General features: G+C 35.6%; 4 protein-coding genes and 1 non-coding gene across 20 annotated transcripts; 2 read left to right on the top strand and 3 right to left on the bottom strand.

Moving 5' to 3' along the window:
• Window positions 1-244: 244 nt before the first annotated feature.
• Window positions 245-5,483, bottom strand: LOC147478900 (uncharacterized). 16 transcript variants are annotated; one of them, XR_015207387.1, is made up of 7 exons: window positions 4,769-5,390; window positions 4,642-4,687; window positions 4,086-4,229; window positions 3,927-3,987; window positions 3,742-3,811; window positions 3,485-3,593; window positions 245-3,320 (listed from the first exon to the last, which is right to left on the bottom strand). XR_015207387.1 is itself a non-coding variant. In XM_086581991.1 (6 exons), exons 2-6 carry the CDS (start codon window positions 4,864-4,866, stop codon window positions 3,756-3,758), a joined length of 405 nt encoding a protein of 134 aa, XP_086438117.1. In that variant the 5' UTR covers window positions 4,867-4,909; window positions 5,400-5,483; the 3' UTR covers window positions 245-3,755. The 16 variants fall into 16 exon arrangements, 6 of the variants coding, with proteins under 6 accessions (XP_086438117.1, XP_086438116.1, XP_086438118.1 ...); XR_015207390.1 differs by having other exon boundaries at window positions 3,509-3,593; XR_015207391.1 differs by having other exon boundaries at window positions 3,512-3,593.
• LOC147478902 (GDSL esterase/lipase At3g48460-like) lies at window positions 422-1,883 on the top strand. The gene is made up of 2 exons (XM_086581988.1): window positions 422-1,069; window positions 1,191-1,883. Exons 1-2 carry the CDS (start codon window positions 422-424, stop codon window positions 1,698-1,700), a joined length of 1,158 nt encoding a protein of 385 aa, XP_086438114.1. The 3' UTR covers window positions 1,701-1,883.
• On the bottom strand, window positions 4,904-4,976 carry TRNAK-UUU (transfer RNA lysine (anticodon UUU)). Its single transcript has one exon. It is a non-coding gene; the product is annotated as a tRNA-Lys (tRNA).
• LOC147478899 (uncharacterized) lies at window positions 5,413-7,136 on the top strand. Its single transcript, XM_086581989.1, has 3 exons — window positions 5,413-5,642; window positions 6,164-6,586; window positions 6,847-7,136. The coding sequence occupies exons 1-3, from the start codon at window positions 5,445-5,447 to the stop codon at window positions 7,078-7,080; spliced, it is 855 nt and encodes a 284-aa protein (XP_086438115.1). The 5' UTR covers window positions 5,413-5,444; the 3' UTR covers window positions 7,081-7,136.
• Window positions 7,137-17,593: 10,457 nt separating this feature from the next.
• Window positions 17,594-19,739, bottom strand: LOC147478898 (1-aminocyclopropane-1-carboxylate synthase 3-like). Its single transcript, XM_086582474.1, has 4 exons — window positions 19,410-19,739; window positions 19,161-19,292; window positions 18,900-19,060; window positions 17,594-18,789 (listed from the first exon to the last, which is right to left on the bottom strand). Exons 1-4 carry the CDS (start codon window positions 19,554-19,556, stop codon window positions 17,817-17,819), a joined length of 1,413 nt encoding a protein of 470 aa, XP_086438600.1. The 5' UTR covers window positions 19,557-19,739; the 3' UTR covers window positions 17,594-17,816.
• Between the last annotated feature and the right edge of the window lie 7,849 nt (window positions 19,740-27,588).

Here is a 27,588-nt window from a genome sequence, read left to right as displayed (position 1 = left end):
TGCCATTTAAAACCTTCACCAATCTCCAACTGACAATCAACCAACCATTATAATGACCAGATTACACTTTAATAAATAACCGAAGTTTACTGAGAGCTAGATAGTATTGTTTCGATAATGTGAGTACAAGGAACATGACCCTGTAAACCACATTTTTAATTTTCGTTTTGCAACATTTTGCAGGTAACCAAGGAATGCCTGAGATGGAGCAAGCAGCTAACCCAAAAACAAAAAGAGAGAAAAAAGGTTAAATGCCTGTTTCAATGACATTTGAATGAAGAGATTAATGCATTACTCTTACCCATATTAGCTGCCAGTGAATTATGCCAACTAGAGTCAAACACAAAAACATTAAAAATCTGAGAAATATGAATATAAATGTGGGCATATATAAGACTCACTCTGGTTATAACTCCCACCAATGGCTTCATTTGTTTCTTTTTCTTTCCAAATTACCTTCCTCATCCTCGCCATCTTCATTTCACATACATCCTCCTCTCCAACTACTGTGAATTCAAGTAGACACGATGCATATCATTTCACAAAAATCTTTGCATTTGGAGACTCGTATACAGATACAGGAAACACAAAATCAGGTACCGGACCAACTGGTTTCATGCAGGTGTCAAAGCTTCCCTATGGCATCTCTTTCTTTCATCACCCAACCAATCGCTACACAGATGGTCGGCTTGTTATTGACTTTGTAGCTGAAGCTCTCTCCCTGCCATACTTACCACCTTATCTTAATGCAAAAGCCAACCAACTCCATGGTTTAAACTTTGCAGTAGCTGGGGCAACTGCAATTAAACACAGTTTTTTTGTTCAAAACAATCTCACCCAAAATAGAACCCCTCAGTCCCTACTAACAGAGCTTGCCTGGTTCAAGCAATTCCTTAAGAGTCGTGACTGTCGAGGTACAAAATTGCCTGAATGCAATGCCTTGATGACAGATTCACTGTTCTGGATTGGTGAAATAGGAGTGAACGATATTGCATACAATCTCGGATCTAGCGTTTCAAATGCCTTGATCCAAAAGCTCACGATAGACAGTATTACCTTATTTCTACAGGTATTTGGTTAATCATATTCTACTCCTTCATGTCTTCCATGTAGACTATATCAAACTGCATACGTTATAAGAAGTTTAAATGGATTATAACCGACTGAGGCATGTTGACAATGGCTGACAGGAAATGCTGAATCTAGGAGCAAAGTACATTGTGGTCCAAGGAGCACCACCAACTGGATGCCTACCACTTGCACTGACACTTGCTGCCACAGATGACAGGGACGATATCGGATGTGTTGCCAGCGCAAACAATCAAACCTACCATCACAATTCACTACTCCAAACTAGGCTGCAGTATCTGAGAAGACGCTACCCACATGCTATTATCTCCTACGCTGACTACTGGAATGCCTATCATATCATCATGAAGAACACACAGAAATATGGGTTCACAGAACCATTCAAGGCTTGTTGTGGATCTGGTGGTGCACCCTACAACTTCGACATATTTGCCACATGTGCTTCCCAAGCAGCGTCTAAAGCCTGTCCTAATCCTGCCCAGTATATCAACTGGGACGGAGTTCACCTCACAGAAGCCATGTACAAGGTAGTGGCTGACTTGTTCCTTCACGGTGGATATACTCATCCTCCATTTGATTTCCTGCTAAGCAGTAGAAGGGAAGTGATCTAAAACAATCATCACCAATTCAGATTTGATATGAGCTGAGTAGCTACTCTGCAACGGTTTCAAGTTAATGTTAATTAAAAATTTCGAAAAATTTGGAAGAACATGGAGTAAATGTTCAGAAGTAAGATATTAAGACCTCAATAGCTTTGGACATCGAACAAGAAAATAAAAGACCACTTTAAAATTTGTGTGGGCAAAGTTATTCACCCATAAACAGATTGACACCAATTGTCAGTCTGTAGCAATGAAAACTCTTCTCATTCTATAACAAATGCACTCCAAATTGTGTTCGGATGGAGAGCTCCATCTGACCACTCCATCCAATCTCAGAAGTGCTCTTATCAATATGAATATTCTCTGCAAAATAGACTTGGAGAATAGGTTATCTGGTGTTCCTAACAAAATTGAATCACCTACATCGAAACCTAAACAGCACACCACCTATCACTCAACTTGCTTACCAAGACATGAAAACTGTCAACAAATCAAGAAACTCCATCCATGGACTGTAGCACTCCTCAACAGCATACAGCTCAAAAATCAGTTCCCAGTAACAGATTTTAAGGAATGCTGTCAAATAAGATCCATCTACCAAACCATTCATAGATAGATTTCCTTCCATTCTATGTACTACTTTTCCACAATAACTACAACACTCGGGAAACTTTCTTGAACATAACTCTTTATGCTGAAGTAGCATTTCATATATCTGCTTTTGTGTTATAACTTAAGTGTATGTGTTTACCATCTGAAGCCGCTGTAATACAAACAGTTTTTAATTCATCTCTATTCTCATAGAAAACTCCTATTAATTACACAAAAGAAATCCTATGAAAATAAGCGTTGCTTACCTACTAAAGAGAGAGAATCAATTACTGGTCCTAGGTGTTAAGGGATAATTAGTAAGGAGACGATGGCGGTGTTGATGAGAAGCTAGCGCCCATCTCAGTGTCTCTGACGAGATCATTACCAAAGACAAAATTACCAATAGATTGCAAGCAATAGGATAACTAGCAAAGCGAATGCTATTAAACTTGAATAATGACGTAACACCCATATCTTTCAAACAAATTAGCATTTCGTATTTTAATAGGTTGACTTCCACTAGTTTGCAATACCTAGCAAAAACAAAAAAAAAAAAAACACGCTAGTTTGCAATCAGAATGAACATTAGTATTAAATTAGGGATGTGCATCGAGTAAGTTGTCACCTATATGGGTTACAATGACTGTCAACGTAATCACATTGAACAAAACAAAAAGGGGCAAAGGGTTAAAAGCTTGAAATAAAATTAAAAAAATAATAATTTCAAGCTTTTCATTTGTAAATGTACATTATTTCCAATGCCCCCCGCACTCCAATTTTGTTCTATGCTCAGTAATTGGTTAAATATGAAGTGTTAAATCGAACATGGATACTTGAGTACATCCAAAAGTGGATACACCAAGACGATCTGAGCATGGCCCACAAGCGGGTAGGATACACTTATTGGGCGCGGTCTGTCCTTCAAAGTCATTATTTTCTCCCAAACAAACTAAGAGGTGGTTCTTGAAGTAAGAATTGAACCATATATGGATATACCCACTACTTTTCGTCTACTAAGAGGATCCAATGTTGTTCATCCTACATTTATAGAGTAATTTATTATGAAAAATAGAAGACTGTGTGTCTGGGTGCGTGATCGTGTACGCGTGATTACCTTGTATCAAACAGTGTATTTGTGTGACACCCTTAACACTAAATAAAAGGTTTTCAAAAATTAAAAGAAATAAAAATAAATTGATTACCGCCCCTGAGAAAGAGAAACCCACCACCTTGAACAGTGAATATACAGCTAAGCTCCATTATTTTCATGACATACTTATACTAAAGCCCAAAGGAAGAACATGCAAAGAACTGAGCTTTGCATAAAAAAGAATTGTGATTAGTCTATGCAGAAATATGATAGCTAATAAGCACATAAAGATGGACATTTCCCCATATATAAAGAGATACTATATCTATGAACTATGATTACTCGATGATGGTAAACCACCAAACTCACCTCATTAAGCATCATTATATCTCGAGGCTTTTCCCAACTAAAACGCTCTGTCTTCTTGTTGAAATAATATCTGAAGACATCACACAGAAAAGGAATGGGGTAAATTTTAACAATTCTTTCAAAGACTGTAAGTGAATACTTCTAAACTAATCAATATAACAAAACTCAAATGTGCAACCATATACCTTCTCCTAATGTGATACTCTTGTCAAATCTGATGATGGTTAAATCCCTGGTAACTGTAGACTAGAAATTGCAACAAACAGAAAAAAACAAGAAGATAACTCTCACTAAACAACAGCCAAGAATCAGAAACATAATACTTATGTGGTATAGACTCTTACAGGAATTGCGGAAACCACAACTGATGGTTGCTGGCCCATCAGCTGCGTAGCAGGGACGACCGGTGCACTCTGGCTTCCAGATGACAACCAAAGCTGGCCAGCTAAAGGAATAGCATGTGCATGCATTTGAGATATTGGTTGGTACTGAGTTGAAGAATTGATGTTATTGGAGCTTTACCATAAGAAGATGGTGCAAACTACAAGAGTCCAATCTAAAGATTAGAAACCATCTAACACTATTATGTAAGTTACATCTGGCACATACACATTAACATGAAATGTTACAGTATATGAGGAGGGAGGCATTCCCAAGCCACCTACAGCAGAGGTATGATTACTTGAAAGGTGAGCACTACTATGTTGCAACTGTGTCAAAGGCGTGATAACTACGGACACTGAAAACGGTGGTGATGGTCTGATGGAGGAGGACCTGGTTGGCCTGATCATATGGCCAAGGCCTCAGAGGGAACCGTTGATTCATATGGCCAGGTCTCAGAGGCAACTGCGGCTTTGACCAGAGCTTATTCCAGGATTGGATACAGTCACACAGACATACCTTGCCCAACTGCCCCATCATGCAAATATTGTTGCGCAAGTTAGACCTGCAATGTATTAAAACCTCAAGCATTATAAGGAAACAAAAAAACATATCGACAAACCAAGCTTCTAAACTATGTACATACCCGCATAGACAGAGAAGGCCCAACATTCTGAGAGCCCGTGGAGCCAACAAAAGGTGGCCGAGGTGGCTTGTTACGGAAGCAAGCAGATCTTCAGCCATACTTTATTTTTGATAGATCAAAAAAGAAGGAATAAAACGCCGTCTGTGGGAATCGAACCCATGACCACATGGTTAAAAGCCATGCGCTCTACCAACTGAGCTAAGGCGGCTAATTTAAAAGATGTTCAGTGGTACTAAACAAATTAGGTAATCAATATAATGCAATGCACTGGTGAAAATTGACAAAAAGAAACAAGAAACAAGTGTAAGAAGTAGGCAATCAATATAATGCACTGGTGAAACCCTATAAAAATTCCAAGACCATTAAAATCAGAAGGAAAGACACGAAACTAGACAAGTTACAAGTTCCGAATCAACCCAACTTTGATAGCAGCATAACACTAAACCAAACACAAAAGCACAACCTTGGGATCAGACAAGTAACAATATCCATAAAGCAAAGATTCTATAAATAAACTAGTCATCCGGCATTCCAAGCAGAATCTGACTATAAATAAAACTGGTAACAGAATTTCAAATCGAATTTCCCAACACAAATATTAAAAAATAAAACTTTAAAAAAAAAACCTTACCAAAGTGTCTCGTCTGCGAAAGCCCCACTGGCACCAAACTTGCAAATGATATTTTTTTTCTTATCGATTGAAAAAATAATGGGCTTTATTGATATTTGGTGTGTCTATGTTCTCTTAATTGTTATATTGGGCTTAATTGATATTATGTTACACATGGGCCTTGTTAATGGCATGACTTCGAACTACGCGACGGAGAGGGTGATGGCTCTAAGCGCCTCTGCTATTCCTTCAATCAGTTATCGGGTATTTTGTTACTTACTTACTCATTTGCTTAATTCCCGAGTTGATTCTTGATTACAACTTTGGACTATTAGAACTGGACTTGGTGTACTTGGTAGAATCGTGGTCTTTAACCTGTAGAAATTGATAAATTGAAAATAGCCAGCAAACCTATTCAATCACAAAGTCATATTAAGACTACAAATAATATCAAGCAATGAAGTTTTGCAAACTGGTTTTGATTTTATGGTCGTAAGGCAATGAGTGATAACCAAATTGCCACCCTTGGAATTGGGTGGTAAAGTTGATATACCAAATTTTACAGTAGCTATTTGTCTGGAGTTTATCTCTAGTATGAAAACTTTCTAGAGTTTTTGGTGCAAAAATATTGAAACATGTATGGTTACGAAGTTAGATGGGAACCCTTGGAGCAAATGCCCTGGGAGTTTACTATATTAGCTAAGTTTTTAGGTAAGCACATTCCCATTTAGTGCCTCCAAAGAAATTCTTTAAGATACTTTAATTATCTCTATCTTGCATTGCAGATGAAGTCTTTTGCTGGTCAGAATTATCCAGTTCATAGGTACTCGTTTTCAGGCTTATGTAATCATCAAACATCTCTAAGATGTTCAAAGAAAATAGTAGTCATGGGACAGTTCAGCAAACCCAGAAGTCTCATTATGTATGTGACTAATTTCAGAGATAAGTTGTGGGACGTGTTCCCTCAGCCTCTGAAAGAGTTGCCATGGAAGAAGGCAGAGAATATGATTGTACAGCGTTTGTTGGTTGTCGGAGAGAAAACGTTAATGTGGTCTCTGGCTATGTTATTCATCTTTAGTTCTTTATCAGATGCCATGCTTTCAATTTATTTAAACAAAGAGTTACTAATTCCATTGGGGCTTTTCGTTGGCTGCGTGATGACCAATTTCTTTAAGGAGGTTTCTCAGGATCTGTTCCAGAGCCGAAACGTAAGGGCTCTTTATCTACTAATTTATTTTCAATTGTTTATGGGTTAGGCTGACCTTCACATATGATTGAGGCAGCTTAAGAATTCTTTGTTTGTCTATGTATATTCTTAATGTTATAGGGGCCAGACAGATCCTTTTTACACTCGTTAAGCAAAACAGGATTGTCTGTTGGCATCTCATTTATGTATTTAACGTTCACATCCTTTCTGTTCCCAGCACTAATGCTTTTGGTATATATGTATATATCCTTTGTTGTGCAGGAGGGAGAATTGAAATGGCATCTTTTGGGCATTAGTTTCATTTTTGTGTTTGCCAAGGTGGCTTCCTCGTTTGTCACGGTAGGTGGACAGGTTTTTCTTTCCCATGTTGGCAATGGAGGATTGATGCAGGTTCTATGGTTTTGGAAGAAGATGCGGAAAGAAAGTGAAAGCAATGAAATGGAAAAATCATCTATGCTCCAAGAAACTTCCATAACTGGTAATTTGGAACACTAAAAATGCACAGTTTTTGATGTTGTACAATTAATGAAAATTTTTGTCTTGACATTTTAGCAGTTGTTCCTTAATCATTCTAGGGCCTGTTAATTAGGAAACATGCTCCTAATTAAGACGACTTCTTGTAACACCTTTTTCATATGAATACAAATTGCTAGCTTGAAAAAAAAAGGGTCTTCTATGAATTCCAACTGTAGATATGTATTCCATTTAAAAATATGTCCCCTTGAATGATTTGATAAGGGTTTCTGCAGAAAACCTCTTTCTGATTTTCACATTCTTTATCTGTAGTGCCATCACATTAGAGTCGGACTTCTTAATTGACTAATTTGCATGATTAGATATGAATTACAGAGATGATTTTATCCAGATTTTTCTCGAGGATATATTGGTTGTGAAATTCCTATCTTGCGGATCTGGATTGTGTTTTGTTTTCAGTACTTCATTAGTTCATTTTACCTTTGTGTACTAGTGATGATTTAAGAGTCATACGAATTAACTTGCTATGTCCTTCAGCCGTTTAACCTGACATATGCACAAAGAAATAATATGTTCCTTCTCAAAATCCCGTCAGGGTGTGCTTAGGCATTTACCAGCTTATGCTTAAAAGTAACTGAGATACCAAGCAGTGCGACCCTTATATAAATTATTGATTATTGATTTCCTCCCATATTCTAAAATGGCATCAAGCTCAGTACATAGGGAAAGCTTTGAGAAATTCTCTTATAGGGTTGCTACTACGAACGACAACAACAATACTGATAGAACGGTGGTTCACATCGGCCTCTCTGGTAACCTGCAACGGTTGTGCAAAAGTGGTTGCAATCTTGAAAATCTTCACATTTTCCTTCACAAGATATGGCCGCATTTCCTGTTAATAATTCAGTCCCCAGGAAAAAGGATGTTAGCATTTTCTTAAATCTGTATATAATTGCATGCAAGTACTTTCACCAATTGAAATTTTTTCAAGGCATATGCAAGGGGGGTGTGTGAAATACTCTAATCACACATCACAGTAACATCTTCCTCTACTTCCCTGGTGAAGAAGAAGAAGATAAAGCTCGCAGCATTTTCACAAGACTATCATTTCCAATAGTTTGGTAGACTATATTCATGGATTTCTGCAGTACAGAAAATAAATCAAAATGAGGTAATTTCTTTCTCTTACCACAACAAATAAGGAACGCAACGACCACAGTAACCACAAATAGAGTCTTCAACACTAGGGTGACATTTCCTGCAACTATCTTCATCGTCTCTGTAATATACTAATAATTTCTTGCATCCCAGATTCCCATCCCTTTACTGGGGACTATAGATAGACTCTTATAGTGCTCTCAAATAAATCATTAAGTAGGATCACAGTATCTGCAACGCTTTTGCAGTTATTTTTGGCAACTTTTAAGATTTTGTGCTGTAGATTACTGTTATTTGACACTCCTGATATATTTTCAAATATTGAGGATATCTCACATTTTTCAAGTCTTTTTTATCAAGAAAGAGTCCCCCACCTCCTTATTTGCATGAGGTTATCGAACAAAAACCTCCTTATTTGCACAAGTCACAAGACCTCATCAGCCCAATCGTTGGGGGCCATTAGCTTTTCAGACAAGATTGCTCATTTGGTCCGTATCTATATAACGAGTTAACGACCCCCTTACTCTCGATGGATTCAAAGTTTCAAACCGATCACGTATATAATGCCCAGGGCTTGAGCCCATACTAGATCCAACCATTTTTAACAACAAGAAAAGCACAAAACAGATAAGCCCCCAGTATTCAAATGTTCTTCCACAATATCTCTGCTCAAGCGGGATACAAGGGATCTTACAACCACATTCTAAGCAAAGAATGAAAGTAGATTTTGTAAAAGGGGATGCATGTTTTATAAAAGAAAAAGGGATGCATGTCACTAAAAGTAGATTTGAAGCAAATACACATTAACCTCTACGACCATGAATTTTACAAGTACTTGTGTGTGCAATGAATGGGGTATCATCATCATCATCATGATATGCATAGACTACCTTTCCACCCTCATCTCCTAATAATTAATCAACTCAACTTGATGGTTCCATCAATCCAGACAAAAATTTATCACGATATACATTAGCCTGTTGACAATACTTGAGTATCACATTTATATCCGTCCAGGTATGATTGGTGAATGAATATAGACATATAGTCGTATGGACGAACGAATATGCGCTGACAATCGAAACTGATTTGAAAAATTAATCAAACACAAATCTCAATATGAGGGTTATTACAGAAGCTTGTTTGCCAATGCGTTGACAAAATTAAAAAAAAAAAAAAAAATATGCATACTATCGATCAGCTCTATTCAGATTTTAGACCATAAGGAGTTAATCAAGCTCAGTTCTTATTGCTGTTGGTACTTGTTACATAGCTTGCTGTCTATAATTTTGTTACTCGTCATCTGTATTCTCTAGTTTTTGACTTTTTGTATCACCCCCGTGCCCCACCCCCTGTATCTTTTGTTGAAATAAACGACATTGTTGTCTATGGGATGAGGCCTGAGGGTCACTATGATACATCCATGGCTTTTTCTGCAAGTCAAATGCTGCTACAGTTATCCTCTATGCCTCTGGCTACCCATTAACAAACCTGAATTTGACATTTTGACAAATCAATTCAACCAATATTACAAGCCGCTTGCTCTGTTTCCAGTTATAAACAGCCAAAGGGAACAAAAACCTGACGTCCTGACCAAAAATAGGGAAGCATTGGCCCTTGGGCATTGGCTTTGTATGTTACTTTGTAGTATCCATTGATTGGTTTAAGAGTGGAACATTGACAACGAAGAGAAAATAATCATTCTATAGAGATAAGTGTAGCGTTCTACATGGTGGAATCTGCTCATATCTCTGTCATGCCTCGTACGTACTACTTTTATAATTTTGTCCAGTGTATATTTTACATCTCGAAGAGGAGAGCAAATAATGTTGCCAATGTGTCGCTTACATGTTGAGAAACTTTTGGCCATGACTGGCAATTTTCTCTTTAGTCCTTACTGAACTCCAAAGCCCTGAAGTTCCAAGGAATAAAATAGAGATAGATGGGATCATGGGAAATGAATAGACATGCATCCAAAATTCATGTACTGAAGGTAGGGGTGACTTCGGATCGGATCGGATCGGATTAACCTCCTTCGGAATTTTTCCAAATTTTTTTCGAACCTAATATGGGAGCCAACCGATCCAATTTTTTTCGATTCAAAATATATTTCCAATTTGGACGAAAAAAAGAATAATGGGTGGTTACTTGGTAAATTTTCAAAAATCTCTTTACTTTCAATTATTTTATGGAATAAATGCGGAGGCCCATTTGGGGAGAAAAACCATGTCCACAACACCAAGGGTCACTATGATACATCCATGGCTTTTTCTGCAAGTCAAACCCTTTTTTAGTTATCCTCTATGCCAAGAAAAACCCATTAACAAACCTGAATTTGACATTTTGACAAATCAATTCAACCAATACTACAAGCCGCTTGCTCTATTTCCAGTTATAAACAGCCAAAGGGAACAAAAACCTGACGTCCTGACCAAAAATAGGGAGGCATTTGGCCCTTGGGCATTGGCTTTGTATGTTACTTTGTAGTATCCATTGATTGGTTTAAGAGTGGAACATTGACAACGAAGAGAGAATAATCATTCTATAGAGATAAGTGTAGTGTTCTACATGGTGGAATCTGCTCATATGTTCTGTTTTGTTTCGTTTTACTACTTTAATAATTTAAAAAAGTGTATATTTTACATCTCGAAGAGGATAGCAAATAATATTTTGCCAATAAATTGCTTACATGTTGAGAAACTTTTGGCCATGACTGACAATTTTCTCTTTAGTCCTTACTGAACTCCAAAGCCCTGAAGTTCCAAGGAATAAAATAGAGATAGATGGGATCATGGGAAATGAATAGACATGCATCCAAAATTCATGTACTGAAGGGTAAAGAATGGTTCAACTCTGCAACTCATCCAATATAATGTTGTCCCAGACTTGAGGTAGGTTTAATATTTGTATTGGTGGCGAACCTAATTATGACCTTTTCATCCACAATAACATTTCATGTAGAACTTGGCCCATTTATCGTGATTAGTTCACTAGGGCCTCGACAAGTATTCAATAGGCATCAATATCATGTTTGGGTTTTGGAGACTAGCTAAGCTTTGGTGCGTACATAGAGTTGGTCATGGTTGCATTATTATGGTTTCTGTCATTTTTTTTTTCCTTTGCTGGAGTTGGAGTAGTCTACCAATTTTCCAAATATATCCGAACAAGATGACTGGATGCGCAGTTAAAGTGTATCTACTTTATAACCTGTCTTCTTGTTAATTATATGTTTGGCCAATGATGAGAAACTCACATTGGTTGGTGAGAATAGCATGGAGGAAAAAGAAGCATCACAAGCAAGGAACTAAATTTCGGATAATTTCGTTTTCGATGGATAAGTGAACATTTCAATATTTCATTCATAGTTTTGTTTGATTTTTTGATATTTTCCGAAAATTTCACTAAAATTAAATTTCATAAAAATTTCTTTTTTCGGTGCTCATCGAAACATTTATTGAAACCGAAATTTAGTTTCTTGACCACAAGTTTAATTTTTCTTGTAAAAACAAGAAATGCAAATGCGATGTTCGTTAGACTGTTACACACAAAGGTTTGGAACTTAGCTACTCGGTACTGTTATGTCACACTCCAAATTTTAAGTAATCAGATATTCAATAAAAAATGCAGATTTCTGCCTAATATCTAATCACTTAAGACCTATGGTGTGAACTATAAACGACACATACGTGTCCACATATGTATAAACATAATCAAAACATTTGAAACTATAAAAGTAATCTAATAAACAACTCAATTGTATGAAACTTAAACCATAATAACTCCATCTCTATTATCTAAATAGTTCATTACATAATTCTCAAACATTATAATTTGAATCCAAATTTACAACCTTCCAAAAGTAATAATAAAGAAAATTGAAAACAAAAAATAACTCCAAGACTTAACGATTCCAAGATCAACTTCTTATTTCAATGTTCTTCACCAACTACGCTCTTAAGAATGCATCCCGTTGCAAAACAAAAACAAACATGGGGTCAACAAAGTGAATTTATTGGTGTGAATAGACAAAACAAAAACAAACTCAAAACATACCACAAACCATTTCCTAACAACTTATTTAATAAAACTAATTACAACTCGGAAGACAAGTAATTTCGTTTATCAAAAACAATAACAATAAGTTTCTTCCAAGCGGTTTCTTTAATTTTGATCAACGTAACACTTATGCATACATTACCTTTAAGCTAACCATGTAGTAGGGTAGGACGATATCCCTGCATAAAATATTAATAAATATTAATAGTCCCTAGCCTCCTGTAAAATATGGTTAAACATCACTAATCAAATAATTAATATCAGACAATGAAACTCTTCACTCGTAATTAAATATATTTCGTGACACAATATTCCAATTCATAAAACATTATCATTCTCACATATTCGAGGAATACCACCTACACTAACACCAACCCTCAAGGCGATCACCGTAGTTTTTTTCTTGGGTGGCTATTCACATTGATATCACTTCATCATAAAATTTTTACGTAAATAAACGCAATTCTCAATTTATAACTAGTAATCAATATTTTCATAAATAAAGTCATCTTACAATCATTCGAAATCATACAATAAATACAAGCATCTATAATTACATAAAATAACAATATTAGCGTTCACTTGTTTATTCTAGTTCACTTGATCAATTCATATTCATTTACTAGATACATACAATTGATAACACAAAATTAATTTGGATATATACGAACATCATAAATAAATACTTCATATGTGAGCAAATTTATTCAGTGAGTCTACAAACTTCTAAAAATTACAAAATTAAATTGGAATACAATATTCAATAATGTGAACAATCCTTAAACTTCTCAGATTTTTATCACGGACAACAAACACTATAAAATTCACACAACACAGAAACTTTTAAAAATATTATAAAATCGAAAAACTATACAAACAATACAAACGAAATATGCATTTTGACTGTCTCAAAAATTTCTATTCAACTAACCAGGACTTGTTGAATTCTAACAACTACGTTCAACGAGAAATATAATTCTAAAATAACGATTTCAAGAATTTCGAATTCAATTAATGTTAAAATATTTGTAACAATGAAACAATAAAGTCATAGTATTTGTATTATAAATCTACATTATGGATTATTTAAAGCACAACACTTTATTTCTTAATCAAATCAACCTATAAGTATTATCAATAACAATAACAAAATAAAAATTATAGGATGTTTTCTCACCTTTTAATACGAAAATTATATATCTTGATTTCATTTTTTCACCACTCTCTCATTTTATTTCTTCTTCTTTTTTTAATTTAATTTGTTTTGGGGTTTTAAGTAATTAAAAATAATGGAAATAGATCTCAAATTCGTATTTAATTAAAACCTAATTTGAAAAACATATTATGACTATATTTGGCATTTTAATGGGTCTCAAAAAGGCCCAAGAACCTATGCTAACCCATGAGCTAATTTTGACATGTTAAATAAGCCCAAATATAACTCTATCAAAGCCGTATTTGATTTTTATTACTTATAATAAATAAATTTTACATAAGCGCATAACATTTTAATAAAACAATAAAAAAAAAAAAGGTGAAAAATATGATGTTTAATTACATTTTTTATTAATTTTTAACCATATAGAAAAACAGCAGTCATTACATATGTTCCAAACTATAATTTGGTTAAACTAATTAAATCCATGACCATTAAATATCAGGTAATTTTCCGCATTGCGCATGCACTTAAGAAATATAATGTTATAAGTTTTATTTTCTTCTTTTTGGCCAAATGCTACTCTTGACAATTTAATGATATTTGTTTATGCGGAAAATGCCTAAGTGTTATTTAAAATTTTAAAGTGTTTTCCATATCGAAATAAATATCATGTAAGTGTTCACGATTTCGAACGGAATCATGGAATTCTGTTAGATATTTTGATTTTTGGAAAAAAACGAAACGGAATTGAAATCTCTATACTATATGAGGAAAATTTCTCAACCGAATTGTGTATTTGTAATCTCTCTATTTTATGATTTTAGAACCACCTCCCTTAATTATTCTAATCAGTTCTCTTTTTTTAAACAATTTACCAAAAACTCCCTCACTTTATTGAAATTAGAATTAGCTTCATATTATTTAAAAAAATTTAGAAAATCTCATTCACCTTACTCAAATTATATTCAACCCCTCCTAATGTTTTTATATTATTTTTTAGATTATAACTAGAATTCAAAAAATCATACTATCAAAGAGATGTTAGAGCGACAGATTTAAAGATTTGAAAAAACACCGATGCGTAGCACGATTCGCATACTCGTATTAATATAGGGTCGGAAAATATTGATTTCAAAATATGATCGTAATAATCGGAATTATGATGATTTTGAAATCTCGAACTATGATATAGAGCGACACACCCCAATAGGAATATAATTTACATTTGATTATATGGATAGACTTTCAGTAAAACAAATAGAGAACAGTTTTCCACAGCATCCTTAATCATCCCTGTGAAAAACACCCCAAAGTCAGACTTTCTCACTACTGCTTTCACCCCCAACAAGGAGATTCCACTACAACTACAACTTTCTCACTACTACTTTCTCACTCACTCACACTCACATGGAGATTCCAACATGTCATCACTTTTTCAAAGGTGTAGGACCTTGATGTTATGCAACATTTTCTTGACACCAAATGTCTTAGACAAGCTGCAATGTTCACGCGGCCCTAATTGTCTCCATCAAAGTGAACAAAGCCAAATTAAGTTATACCAGGTTGCTCTTCCAAAGAGATACCAGAGGTAACTATAATAACTAAACCTCTCAAAACGCTTTAAAAGAGAGTGCAGGTGGTTCTATGTTCCCTTCCATGTGCAATCCAATTAATATTGTCCACATGTGACTTCCACATGCCATCCCATACCTCATAATCTCTAGTATGGCACCTTCAACACGTAGTAGTAACTTTTCTTCTATATCATGGTAACCAATTTCAAGTGCGCTAAATGATGGTGGCAACGTAGAGAGATTGTTTCAAATCGAGTTAGACAAGAATTTCTTGTCAGTATAGTATTGCTCTGCTTGGTGGGTTTATTATAGTTTGGTAACGCTATATGTATGTTTAAAGTAACCTTTTGGAACCCCAAGTGGCTCTTGTGTGGTGTCATAAGCAGTGTTCACGATTCCGAATGGAATTTCAGATATTTCAGTTTTTTAAAAAAACGGAAAAAAACAATATAAAGTTGAAATATTAATGATTTTGAAATTAGTCAAAATAAATATTATCAATTTCGGTTTTTTAAATTTTATGAATTCTGAAAATTCCGAAATCTAAAACTATGGTTATATGACTTATATCTTCAAGCTTTTTTTCCATGAGACAAATCTAACAGATTGAGCAAATCATCAATCTCCTTTTAGATCCTTATATTGCCTTAATTAAGGGAACCGTGTCTAACTTTATAGGTGCAGATGCTACTATACTAAAACAAATGCAATGCAGTTTCCTCTGAAATGGTATGTATTAGTAGCATAATCATATCATACTGTACTATGAGACACAGTATAGTGGCAAGCACTAACATAAGCGGTAGGACAATTAAAATTAATCATTTAGTGATTATTAATAGCGTTTAGACTTTAGATAAATGGTGTGAGACTCACTTCTGGTGAATATCCAAAAACGCGCAATCATAAACACTAATGATTAATCAAATCCCAAAATCTCAACAATCTATATTGAAACATGTCACATGATAAGATGATCGACCAAAATGCCCTTTTTTATTGTTCACTTCTAGCTAGCTAATAGTATGTTACGTTACTCTTCTCATCAACCAATAAAAAACCACCAAACTCACTCACACAACTCCGATCCTTAGTATCATAGGCCTTTGTCGAAAACAAGTAGGCGCATATCTTGGATGTTTATTAAGACACATACATAACAAAAAAAACAAATTGTGACTGAGATTCTTGGCTCAATTTTTTTATGTGGGTCGTAAAGTTTCTAGTATGAACTGACTACGAAATGAGCAAGAAAGTAAGAACAATATGCATGTTCTCGCGACTACAATTAAGTGATTAACAAAGCTCAAAAGCGAAATCAAATACAATAACCTCCTTTACACAATTTTATATAAAAACAATATCATAATTAATGACAAAGACGCGTAACTTTGTAATAGTGACTTGTTTGTTGAATCATGGGAGCAACCTTGTTTGAGTTGTTTCTGTTCTTACGTAGTGAGTGACGCTTTTTTACATGAAACTAATAACGTAGAAACTTTTCATCCCTTTTCACCCAATGAATTGAAGAAATGAGTTATTTGGAACTTTGAGGTTTGCCCTAAAACAGAAAAGCAAAATTCCCACTCGATCTAAAGAGTCCAAGTGTTGTGCTTATGACTAATTCGCTAATCTTATTGGAAATAATTGTTTAATTAAGGTAAACTAGTTTGTGTGGTGTACTCTCATTGACTTCCATGTCCTTGGGTTTTGAGTAAATTGGAAAGAAAGCAGGTGTTTTATGTGTGTGCGCAATTAATGAACTACCTTGTGTTGAGTTGTTGACAATGTAGTTCTCATGTATTCTCTCACAGTCCCACGAGAGAAGATTTTATGCAACTTATAGAGAACTGTGCTCTCACGGTCTTTGATCGGACCTAGCTAATGCCGGCCATCATATGCCTTTTTTTTTATTTAATTTATCCTTTGTTTATATTTAATTTTTTAGTCTCTTAGTTTACCAAACCTTTTGTTTTTAATTAAATCATACCGACCACTAGGCAAATATATGTTCAAGCTCAGAGTCAAGTATCAAGTCTAGTTCAATTTAGTATGTTCAGACTTCAGACAAAATGCCCAGTATATATTATTTAATAGGCATGAAGCCTTGTGAATTGTGATATACTCAATTGAGCTCGAGCCCAGCTTGAGTAGCCCCAAAAAATGGAATTTCATAATGGCCGGATTTGATATTTTTGTCACATCTCACATGGCATTATCTTGGTCTCAAAACGGGGCCTGTTGATCAACAAGCCCATAGCCAGGAAAGTTCTCTGCACTATCCTCTATGAACTGCAGTCAAAGAAAGAATGAGACACCCATAAACCAGGAGTCCTCCTACTCATACGGCTAAAACAACGTTAGGTAAAAAAATGCGCACTCCTCCAAAAGTCGGTTGGTCTGATACGGGCATACGGCCAACGTCGGCAACCAGTAATGAATAGGCGCCAATCTCGGTGCTGCCACTACGATATCCTGCTCACTTCATAAAAAACTGGAAAACTTTGCTTAAACTAATTTTCTTTTTGACCAACACACACATTTCATAATATATAATAAATAAATAAAATGTTAAGGTCAAACAAGCTTTTTAATTACACTAAAATTAGATTTATTTGATTTAGCATTATCACAAAATAAAATTTTGAACATTTTTCCATCAACTCAGCTTTCATAGACAAAGCTTTGGGTCACTTCAAATCCAACAAAGTAAAGTGGACCGAGTGCTCTCGCTGCATCCAAAAATGAAACTGAGCAAAAATAGGTACAAAAATTACAATTACAATTTCAATATTAATTAATTGTGTTGTCTAACGTTCTGGCTCGTAGTCGTGCGATGATAATCGAAACACCCATTTGGATAACGACATCCTCCGCGAGTGTCCCATAGGACGAAGATGAGTATTACTTCGGGTACTCTGAACGGGGGCAATGGAGGCGACGAAGGCCTTAATTCGTTGCAACGAGAGTAATAATGTTTCTTCAGACATGTTGGCAAAGCAAACTCGAAACCAACCCGGTTCAGTACAATGACAAGATGAGCCAGGAGAGATGTTGAGTTTAACTTGAAAAAGGATTTTCTTCCACAAGTCCATCTCTGCTTCAAAAGTATTAGAATTTAGTAAGTGTCTCAAATCTACCCAACAGAACAGTCCTGCATTACTGTTCAAGCAACTGATACCGGCATTTCGAAGTCCAGAAACAAGCATGTCATGTCTGTTCTGAAGTCTCTTCTTGTTCTCTGCAATGTAATTGATTGCAAACTCCTTATCGGATAACATTGCTGACAATAGATACTGAGTTTGCGACGAAACAAGGCCAAAGCTAGACATCTTTGTCGCTGTAGCAACAACCACGTCGTCGTTGGAGTAAATGGCACCGATTCTGAAACCAGGAAGGCCCAAGTCTTTTGAGAGACTATATACAATGTGTACACGGCTCCAAACATCACTATCTTCAAGGTTTCTATCCTTTAGAGCCTCTAGAACACTAACGAAGCCAGGCGAGTCGAACACCGTCCCAGAGTAAATTTCATCGCTTATCAAGTGGATTTCTTTGTCATCAACAAAACTAATTAGTAAATCGAGCTCTTCTCGCGTCAGTGTTGTGCCAAGCGGATTTGAAGGATTAGTGACTAGCACTCCTTTGACTTTCAAATTAAGCTCATGTGCTTGTTGATATGCTTCTTCGAGTGCAGACTGAGTAATTTCAAAGCCGTTAGAGCTAGAACATTGTATTGGAACAATTTCAACTCCAGTTCTCCATTTTAGGTCTCTATCAAACCTATAGATAGGTAGGAAAAAGGGGTTTAGCACACTCATAAAAAGTGTTGTAGTAACATGTACTATACAGTGGCATAGATATCAAGGAAACATAGAGGTACAGAGACTCACCCTGGGTAGTATGGAGTGGGAAGAAGGAAAGCTTCGCCAGGGTTGGCGAGGCAAAACATGAGAGTCTCATTAGCTGAAGTTGCACCAGCGGTGAGAACCAGCTTGTTTGCATCAAAGCTTACTTTGTTTCCTCTTATTTCTGACATGAAATCAACCAGGGCCTGCACGTTTACATGTAACCAATATTAGTTTTGATGAAAACATATTAAACATCAATTAATAAAATGAATAGAGAAGTATGAAAATGAACAAAATGCTTACATTCTTGAACTCTGGCAAGCCATGATAATCTTGGAAGAGAGCTAGTTCCCTGAATATGGATTCTCCATCTCTTTTGAAACCAGCTGCATCTGGGTTGTCTTTCATCCATGATTCAAGAATATCAAAGGAAAGCTGCACAACAAACACATTATAACATGAGAAATTAATACGAAAAATAACAATAAAGATAAAACGTAGCAGAACAGTTGAGTATCTTCATGTTGAATTTTTATTATGCCAAGTATGTACCTGATTCTCTGCTAGACCCATCTGAATAATTCCTGTTGGATTCCGAACCTCATCATAAGGATTCTTCTCGTATTCTTGCCATCCTAGGAAGTATGAAGAATCTTGTCCGTGTGAATTGCACGTGGCTTTTGTAGATAGAAACTTCATGTTGTTATATTTTAACTGTCTCACTAGCTTTCTGTTACGTATCAAAGACTAGCGCTAGTGATAGGAATTGAAAAGCTTTCAGAGATTATTTTTTTCTGGATAGATAAAAAAGGGAGGGAGAAAGAGTGAGTTTTTGGATTTGGGGTTGAAGAATGAGTAGAGTTATATATTGTATGTGTTAGAGAAGTTGGAATGACTTGAAGAAGTGAGCGATTCTCACATATATATAGAGAGAGTTGTTAGGCAAAAATGGAAGGAATGACTCCATTGGCCCAATGTATGTATGTGCTATGCATATGAAATCTATGGTTTGACCAAGAGACAGATTGTGACTCAACTCTCATACTTGGATATTGTAATGAGATAATCAAAATTGAATAAGAAAAAAATAAAAGAGATGAAAACAGAAAATTGAAGTGATTTGTTAGTTTAGCTTGTTCTGCTTCGTTGATGAAAAGGTTTGCCGACAGAAAATCTCATAGAAAATGGCCCCTACCCACAAAGCCATGCAAGGGGGACCAGGGAGTGCTCCCTATGACCCCACTAACTCCATATCATGTTCAGCTCTCTTGTTTTGCTACTCCCATGTTTTGTTATATTTAGTTATTTACCGTTTGATTCAAAGTCAACGACAATATATGTAGCGATGATACACACAAAGTGTAGTCACTGATCCTTCTTCTAAAAGCACTTAGATTTTCCCTCTTTTTTGTGTTTGAATATGTTTATGTTTCTCCCCTTCAATATCACTTTCTCCATCAAATGGCTGGAAATTAAACTTTTGAGCTGCAATTTAACAGATTTTCCATAACATTGACTGTCAAGATTGAGGTGTTTCCTTCCAAACTTTTCAAGCACTCAAGTGGTTAATTACTTCAATAACCCAGTGTGGGATGAGTTGAGCCTAAGACGTGGATGCTGATTTAGTGATGACAGTCTGATTCTTAAACTTTGAGGCTTTGAGCATCAAACTCAAAACTAATGGGCATTGTTGTGGAGCGACCCTAAAAATTTATACATTTTTACGGAAGATTTAAATAAACACTTGGGCACCCTCACCTTGCAAGCCAATTTTCAAGAATGAGTTCTACCCATAGGTTTATTCAAATTGTATCAAAGGGGATCAACCCGGGAATGAATGAGTTGGGTAAAAAAAAAAAAAATGGAGTGATTGGTAGCTCTAGTCCCTCCAGCCCTGGTGTTGAGGGGCAAGTGTATCAAATTTGGTGTTGACATTGGCATATGCATTGGTAAACTATCCGTGTGAGACATTGAGAAGAGGTGTTAACACAGTCTTCCCTTTGATGAATCGGATGAGTTCTCCTCATGATGTGTGGGGTGACTTGAGCCTAAAATGTGGACGTTGATTTAGTGGATGACATTTTGCATCTTTAACTTTAAGCATCAAGCTCAAAACTAATTGGTAATTTATATATTTTTATGAAACCTTTTCATTTTTCAATGTAGGAATATACATCTCAACGGGCTGTGATTCTGTGAAGCTTGTGATCGCCAATGTGTTTGTTTAGGTGAATACAACAGTTGAGAGTTGGTGAGTCCGTGAATGACATAGTCACAGAGATAATAAATCCGCGTTGATTAGGTTCTTTTTGCCAATCATTTTGCTTTTTTGGCTAAAACATTACTCGTATAGTGTCACACATAATTACATTCTATTTTAATTCCAAATGATCTTCACTTTTCCTTTCATACTGTTACGTTTGACAAAATGTCAAATCTCGAATGTGGACTTGTCTCTATCAACATATTCAGAAAAAGGATCCAGAATTTTCAATCAAAACCTGTTCATTTTGCGTAATTAAACTAGAGTTTGAATTAAACTAGCTAGAGTTTGTATACGAAATATAAGGTAATCGTGTTCATCAGCTCATGAACATGAGAAACAGCTCACAATTTCGGCGTTGTAATGGTTGAAATTGGTTAGCTAATAGAGTCAGCAATTTCATTAAGGCCAGCAATTTCATATATGCGACACACAGCTTTCGCTCGAGGCTGCGTGCTATTTACTTCTTTATTTATGGCAATGGTTAAAGCTTCAAACTGGGTCTTTGTTGGTCCCTTCCAAATAATTGATCGTTTGGTCTTTGGTGGTTGACTACTTCACTTATGAACATTCTGATGGTCATCAGGGGATCATCATGGGTGGATCCAGGATTGTCACTCAAAGCGGGCTAGGGGTGGATCCAGAATTGTCATTCCAAGATTGCTCTTTAAGGCGGGCTAGGGGCGGATCCACGATTGCAACTCAAAGGGACTGTTACTACTAACATACACTACAAATATATATTTTGGGGTGAATTATACACTATTATAACTAGTATTTTTTTTTTCAACCGAAAAATTGAGTAGGCAGCCCTTAGATCTGCCCCTAATGAGGCTGCTACTACTAACATACACTACAAATATTTTTTTAGAATGAATTATACACTATTATAATTAATATTTTTTTTTTCGACAGAAAAGTTAGGTGGGCTTGCAACCCCCCATGGGGATCATGCAAATTTTTGTAGTGTTAATAAGTTTATTACTTTGTTTTCACAGTTTCACTAACAACTTGACCATGTTTACGTCGCGACGCTGGAATGAGTGCAACAGCAAATGATAATTGATACTTGTGGGCCTGTGCCATGGTTGCAAGCCCATAACAAACGGTCAAATGTCTCAATTGTGTTAATATTTATTTAGAAGTATAGATAGTCGCACAAACATGTTCCAATGCAACTCCCATTTGGAATGTGGCTTCGTAAGTAATTGGTTTTTACCCCACATGTGACTCTGCACGTAAGATTTGCTTATGTACGTGGAAACGACTATTCATCAGTTCATCGCGATGATCTTTTGTCTAGTTGATTTCAATTTCGCACATTAGTTTTTTGTTTTTGTATTCTAAATATAGATTTGATATAGAAAGTAGTCAAACTGATTTTTGATGTATAGATCAAGATAGGCAAAATATGCAGAGTATTACATAAAGCCTCAACGAAACACTCACATTGAGTGATGTTAATCGAGTTCTTTTTACGGTAACAAAAAGTCATTAATAAGCCTAAAATGTTATTTTTTAAAAGTCATTTGAGAAGAACAATGAAAATCCATTTTTGCATCAATGTCTCAGGGCGTGTTAGCGTATAAAGTTTGGTGATTGGTCGGTTTAATATGAAATCCATTTCTTTCATCCTTCTTCAGTATTCTAAGTACAAAATTGAATATCTCACGAGGAGACCTATGGTGCTTGTCAGCAAAATTGGACCCAAAATAGGGCCACTCAAAAATCCAAAAACAAAACCAAGTTCAAAATTACGCTCTATTAAATGCTTAATAAGAAGGTATAAATGTAGAAAATATGATAGTTTGGAAAGCAAAGAACAGTTGAGTGGGCTGTGGGATGAAGAGGCATGTGGACTGTAGAAAAGAAAGGTTATTAAGTCATGTGAGACCCTCATTTGGGTGCCCCCACCAAAACCATGAAACATACACTAGAGTTTGGGACCATCATTTACCAGGGCCATGGTGACACCTAACATGATGCTCACAATCGGTCCATGCCTCTCACATTTCTTGGAGACAAAGACACGATTACTGTTTCTATTCTTCGACTTAGTAATCTTGGACTTATTTGTGCAATGGAATTTGACTGCGAGGCCTCTATATATATTATATATAGAAGATCAACTATGAAATAGCTAACCAAAACAAGATCCTTGAAATCATACCTGAAACAGCTCTAACCTTTACTACCCTACTTAAAATGAAGGAACTGTCTACTGTATTCTCATTCTTAGCAAAACGAGTTTCAAGCACCCACAACAGGCCGGGAGGAGATTCTTGGTTTTTTCTATACTGTTCTGGACTTGGTTTTTTATTTGTTATCAATGTGAGGATCTCCCTCACTGTAAGGATGTACTGGTTGATCTTTCCCTTGTATCTCCTCATTATCTATAATACGACACCTTTTTACCGATAAAAAAAAAACAGGCTGGGAGGAGATCGAAGTGTGGGCAACCCTCAAACAATGATGCAAGGCGTAGTGCAGTTCTGGGCCTTATAAATACCCTTGTTTTTCTGTTACATAAGTTTCAGTCAAATGATTCTATATTCTAGAGCTGATTCTAGTCATGAAAAACCTATACTATAATTACGTTTTGGAAATCGAAGTAAGGTTAATTCAAAGTATAGAAAGATGAAAAAATGTTGAGTGAGAACTGCTATACTTCCTCAAATCCTAACCTAGCCATTCACATACATCCCTATAGTACAAAATGGCCGTTTCTATATCTAATTTCCAGCTGCAAATTTCAATATCTAATAAACTGATAGCTTCTAAATCTCTACAAAATAAACCCCTGAAAAAACTATATTTCGTAAGAAGTTTGGAATATGAATACTTAAAAGTTAAAACTCAGTAGCTATCCCTATAATCTTGAAATTTTCTGGGAATTGTACTAGGGCTTCCCAGTACATGACATGGCAACACCTTTGACCGCTTTATTTGAATTTGAGAATCCATAAGAGTATTTCCAATGCAAGTAAGTGTTTTTCACCTCCATGTAGGCTCAATTTCTCCTCTTTGTTACCGTTTTGGTGAAAAGCAAGGTGAGGATGCCTAATGTAGAGGTGACTTTGAATCTCGGACTGGATGTTTGATTCCGTCTGAATGTAAAATTCGAAAAAACGCGCCGGACGGAATGAAACATCTCATCTGAAGTTTAAAAAAAACCGAAAAACAATTGAAAAAACACGCGAAAAAAAAAAAAAAAAAAAAAAACACGAGATGGAATAAAACATTCCTTCTGAAGCTCACAACTCAGTGAAAATCTCAATAGTAAATGCTACCCTCGTTGTGACTTAGTTACAAGTCACCAACTTTGTCATCCTTGCATTGGGTAAGGGTTTTTTAGTATTTAACTTGTCTTAAGTTTCAAACCCTATCTAATGTTAACTAAGCAAAGCCTTAAGAGGTAACGAAAACCACATATACCAGCTTAACATATAAATGTTGGCCTTAAGACAAACAATTTCATGTTTTAATTGTACAACTTTTCAATGTTGGCTTCAACGGAAGTCTTGAAAAATATTAAGTCAGAACTAATATGATTTTGACTTCAAAGTTTTGACATTCATCAGTTAACACCCTCCTCGGTCCTCAATATCAACAGAGAAATGAGTAAATTCGGAACTGCATTTTCAGTTTACTAAAGAGTCCAAAACTCATGTATGTGTTAGTACTTATCGTAAGTCTTAATTAAGCACTAATATGTTGAAATTTCGACCCTCCAAAATCCAAACCTTCGGCGTAGTCCCTCGTTGTGTTTGCACTTTGCATATTGCACGTTTTGTCCTTGTTGTTTGGTTATTTGAAGTTACCCGAGTGATACTTCAACGTTCGATTGCTAAAATATTAAGAGATATCATGTTATTTGCAAGGGACATCCCACCAAACATGTGATGTGCACAAGGTCCACATATAACGACTCCTCCAATATAGATCGACCGTAGACATACGAATACTCATCACACTCAGGGCTGACCCCAGACACTCGTCAAACTCAAAACTCGCATACACATCACCACCAGCAAATCATCTTCGACTCCAACTCGTGACATCATCACCTGCCACTGTTATCATTACTAATATTATCCTTAAGCCTCATTCCTACCGTAATACGTGAACCATTACAACCACTCACCATCTTACGGAGAACTCATCATCATTACACCCTATATCACTTCAGACAACACTTATAGCTACTACCCACGTACCCCTTTCTGGAAGCATGCTACTTATCTCGACTGCAAACCTATTCTCGTCAGTACATGTGTCGCATCCGATGCACACTCTCAACGCCTATAAAAGCAACTCTAAGAAACTACGTGTAAATAATAAGAAGGCTAAAGACTAAGTTTTGACTCTCACAAATTGTTGAGAGTGTTCACGTTTCATATATATGCAAGGTTGTTATAGATTTACAAATATATCTCCTAGAATATGGGAAAGATCAATACAACTAGCTAGCAAACTAATAGATTAGTACGTGTGACTTGATTCCAATCTGGTTACTAATCCTAATTTGAGTTAACTTCACTACCATTTCCCAATACACAAACTTGATACGTAGGAATCTTCATCTTACGAAGAGCAACCATTAACAACAACCAAAACTATCATCTTTTCTCATTCTAACCTAAGAACTAAGTTTTAATTTGGTGTAATGTCCTAATAATCCATCAGAATAAATTTAAACATTTACATTATTTAAGGCTTTAATTTCTTTGTATAGTACTAAATTACTAATCAGCATTCGAATTGGAATGCTCTGGTTTATTCTCTTTTTCAAATGCTTAGATGGAACACAGGTGCTCAAACATGTGCCCATGTGAATTTTGTACAAGAATTAGCTAATATCATTACCACAGCCACCCTTAGAAACTAAGGCATGTCTATTGAGTATTGATATCTAACCAGCCCACATAGACGTATTCTCCCTAGTAATCATTTTGAGCTTAAAATCCAACCTTCACAGTTTCAAATGCGTTAATCATCACAGTTTCAACCTTGAGGGGTATCACAACTAGTCTGTCTTTGGGTTTGCTCTCCATTGGTCACTAGTTCAATTCCCTTCAGGGATACTGGCGAGGCAATACCCAGTCAAATTTCCAACTAGGACCCTGAGATTAGTCAAGGTGTGCGTAAGCTAGCCTGGACACCCAATTAGCAAAAAATAATAATTATCATGTAGTACTTATTGGCTGACCTACATTAATTCGTGTGCTTGAAGATGCCATCAGGGGCGGATCTAGGAGTTGGCTGACCTGGGCTGTAGCCACCCCCAAAAAATAAATTATAGTGGTAACTGTTCATAATTTATACTCCCAAAAAAGTCAAAAAAAAAAAAAAAAAAAATAGTAGTGTGAATCATAGTACAAAATATCACAATAAATATCGAGATTTCAACAAAAGATATATAAATATCACAATATGTTTAGAGATATATAAGACTGCAAATATCGGTGATATTTTGACAATATATACAATATTTTGGAATATTTAGAGATATTTTACGATATTTTGTGTAGATAACAATTTTATTTAATATTTACTATTATATTTCAAATAAATATAAATTATATATCATGATATATAAATAAATATCTACAATATCTACGATATTTATCAATATTTTAGATATATCCATGATATTTGCATATGAAACAATATCAAATATCCCTAAAGAAGATAATATATCTACGATACATATCCATAAATCAGGAGTCGATATTTTGTCATATCCTGATATTTTGTACTATGGTGTGAATTAGTGCTAGTAGGCCCCCTGGTGGAGAATCCTGCATCGGCCGCCCCTAGATGCCATAACTCCCTTAAGATCCAAAAGACATATTATAAACAAGCTAGACTAACGTCTGGGTTGATCATCTCTACACTATATGATAGCCAGGTATTTAGGAACCCCTCTCCACTGTGGAGTAGGCAATTTGTAATCTCTATAGTTGCTCAATTTCAAAACACCTCCTTCACAAAAATTAGAACAAACCTCTTATTTATTAATAATTTAGAAAAGCCTCCCTAATATCACTTAAATTATATAATTATTCCCAATTTCCATCGCTAATATTAGAACAAGTTCTCTTTTATTAATAATTTAGAAAAACCTTTCTAATGTAACTTAAATAACATAATTATTCTCTATTAAAAAAATAGATGAGTCTTTTCTACATAATTACAATTACCAATTATAATCCAAAAAAATCATATTAACTATCGAACTTGATGGACGGGTTTTTTTAAGACTTTAGAAGAAAAAAATAATAATAATAAATGCGCACCATGGTTTGCATACTTGTCATCATAGGATGCGCCAACTATACTCGGTGAAAATGGGTGCCCAATTTCTAGAACGCCACTACATTTTGTACGGGAAATTAGAAGAAAGAAAATCAACATGCAGAACCCACAATAATTTTCTTTAGTGGATTTCTTCTTTCTTTGATTAAC

Source organism: Coptis chinensis, chromosome 9 (assembly GCF_015680905.1).
Source record: "Coptis chinensis isolate HL-2020 chromosome 9, ASM1568090v1, whole genome shotgun sequence".
NCBI classification, from domain to species: domain Eukaryota; kingdom Viridiplantae; phylum Streptophyta; class Magnoliopsida; order Ranunculales; family Ranunculaceae; genus Coptis; species Coptis chinensis.
Note: the sequence above shows the minus strand (reverse complement) of the source record. Positions and strands in the feature narration are given on the sequence as shown.

Coding starts and splice junctions, on each gene's coding strand:
- LOC147478900 (XM_086581991.1), bottom strand. CDS start 4,866: ATGGCTGAAGATCTGCTTGCTTCCGTAACAAGCCACCTCGGCCACCTT. Junction 3,988..4,085: donor TTGTGGTTTCCGCAATTCCT/GTAAGAGTCTAT, acceptor TGCAATTTCTAG/TCTACAGTTACCAGGGATTT. Junction 3,812..3,926: donor GAGTATCACATTAGGAGAAG/GTATATGGTTGC, acceptor TGATGTCTTCAG/ATATTATTTCAACAAGAAGA.
- LOC147478899 (XM_086581989.1), top strand. CDS start 5,445: ATGATATTTTTTTTCTTATCGATTGAAAAAATAATGGGCTTTATTGAT. Junction 5,643..6,163: donor TTCCTTCAATCAGTTATCGG/GTATTTTGTTAC, acceptor CTTGCATTGCAG/ATGAAGTCTTTTGCTGGTCA. Junction 6,587..6,846: donor ATCTGTTCCAGAGCCGAAAC/GTAAGGGCTCTT, acceptor TTTGTTGTGCAG/GAGGGAGAATTGAAATGGCA.
- LOC147478898 (XM_086582474.1), bottom strand. CDS start 19,556: ATGAAGTTTCTATCTACAAAAGCCACGTGCAATTCACACGGACAAGAT. Junction 19,293..19,409: donor TGGGTCTAGCAGAGAATCAG/GTACATACTTGG, acceptor TTTGTTGTGCAG/CTTTCCTTTGATATTCTTGA. Junction 18,790..18,899: donor CCCACTCCATACTACCCAGG/GTGAGTCTCTGT, acceptor ACCTATCTATAG/GTTTGATAGAGACCTAAAAT.
- LOC147478902 (XM_086581988.1), top strand. CDS start 422: ATGGCTTCATTTGTTTCTTTTTCTTTCCAAATTACCTTCCTCATCCTC. Junction 1,070..1,190: donor GTATTACCTTATTTCTACAG/GTATTTGGTTAA, acceptor AATGGCTGACAG/GAAATGCTGAATCTAGGAGC.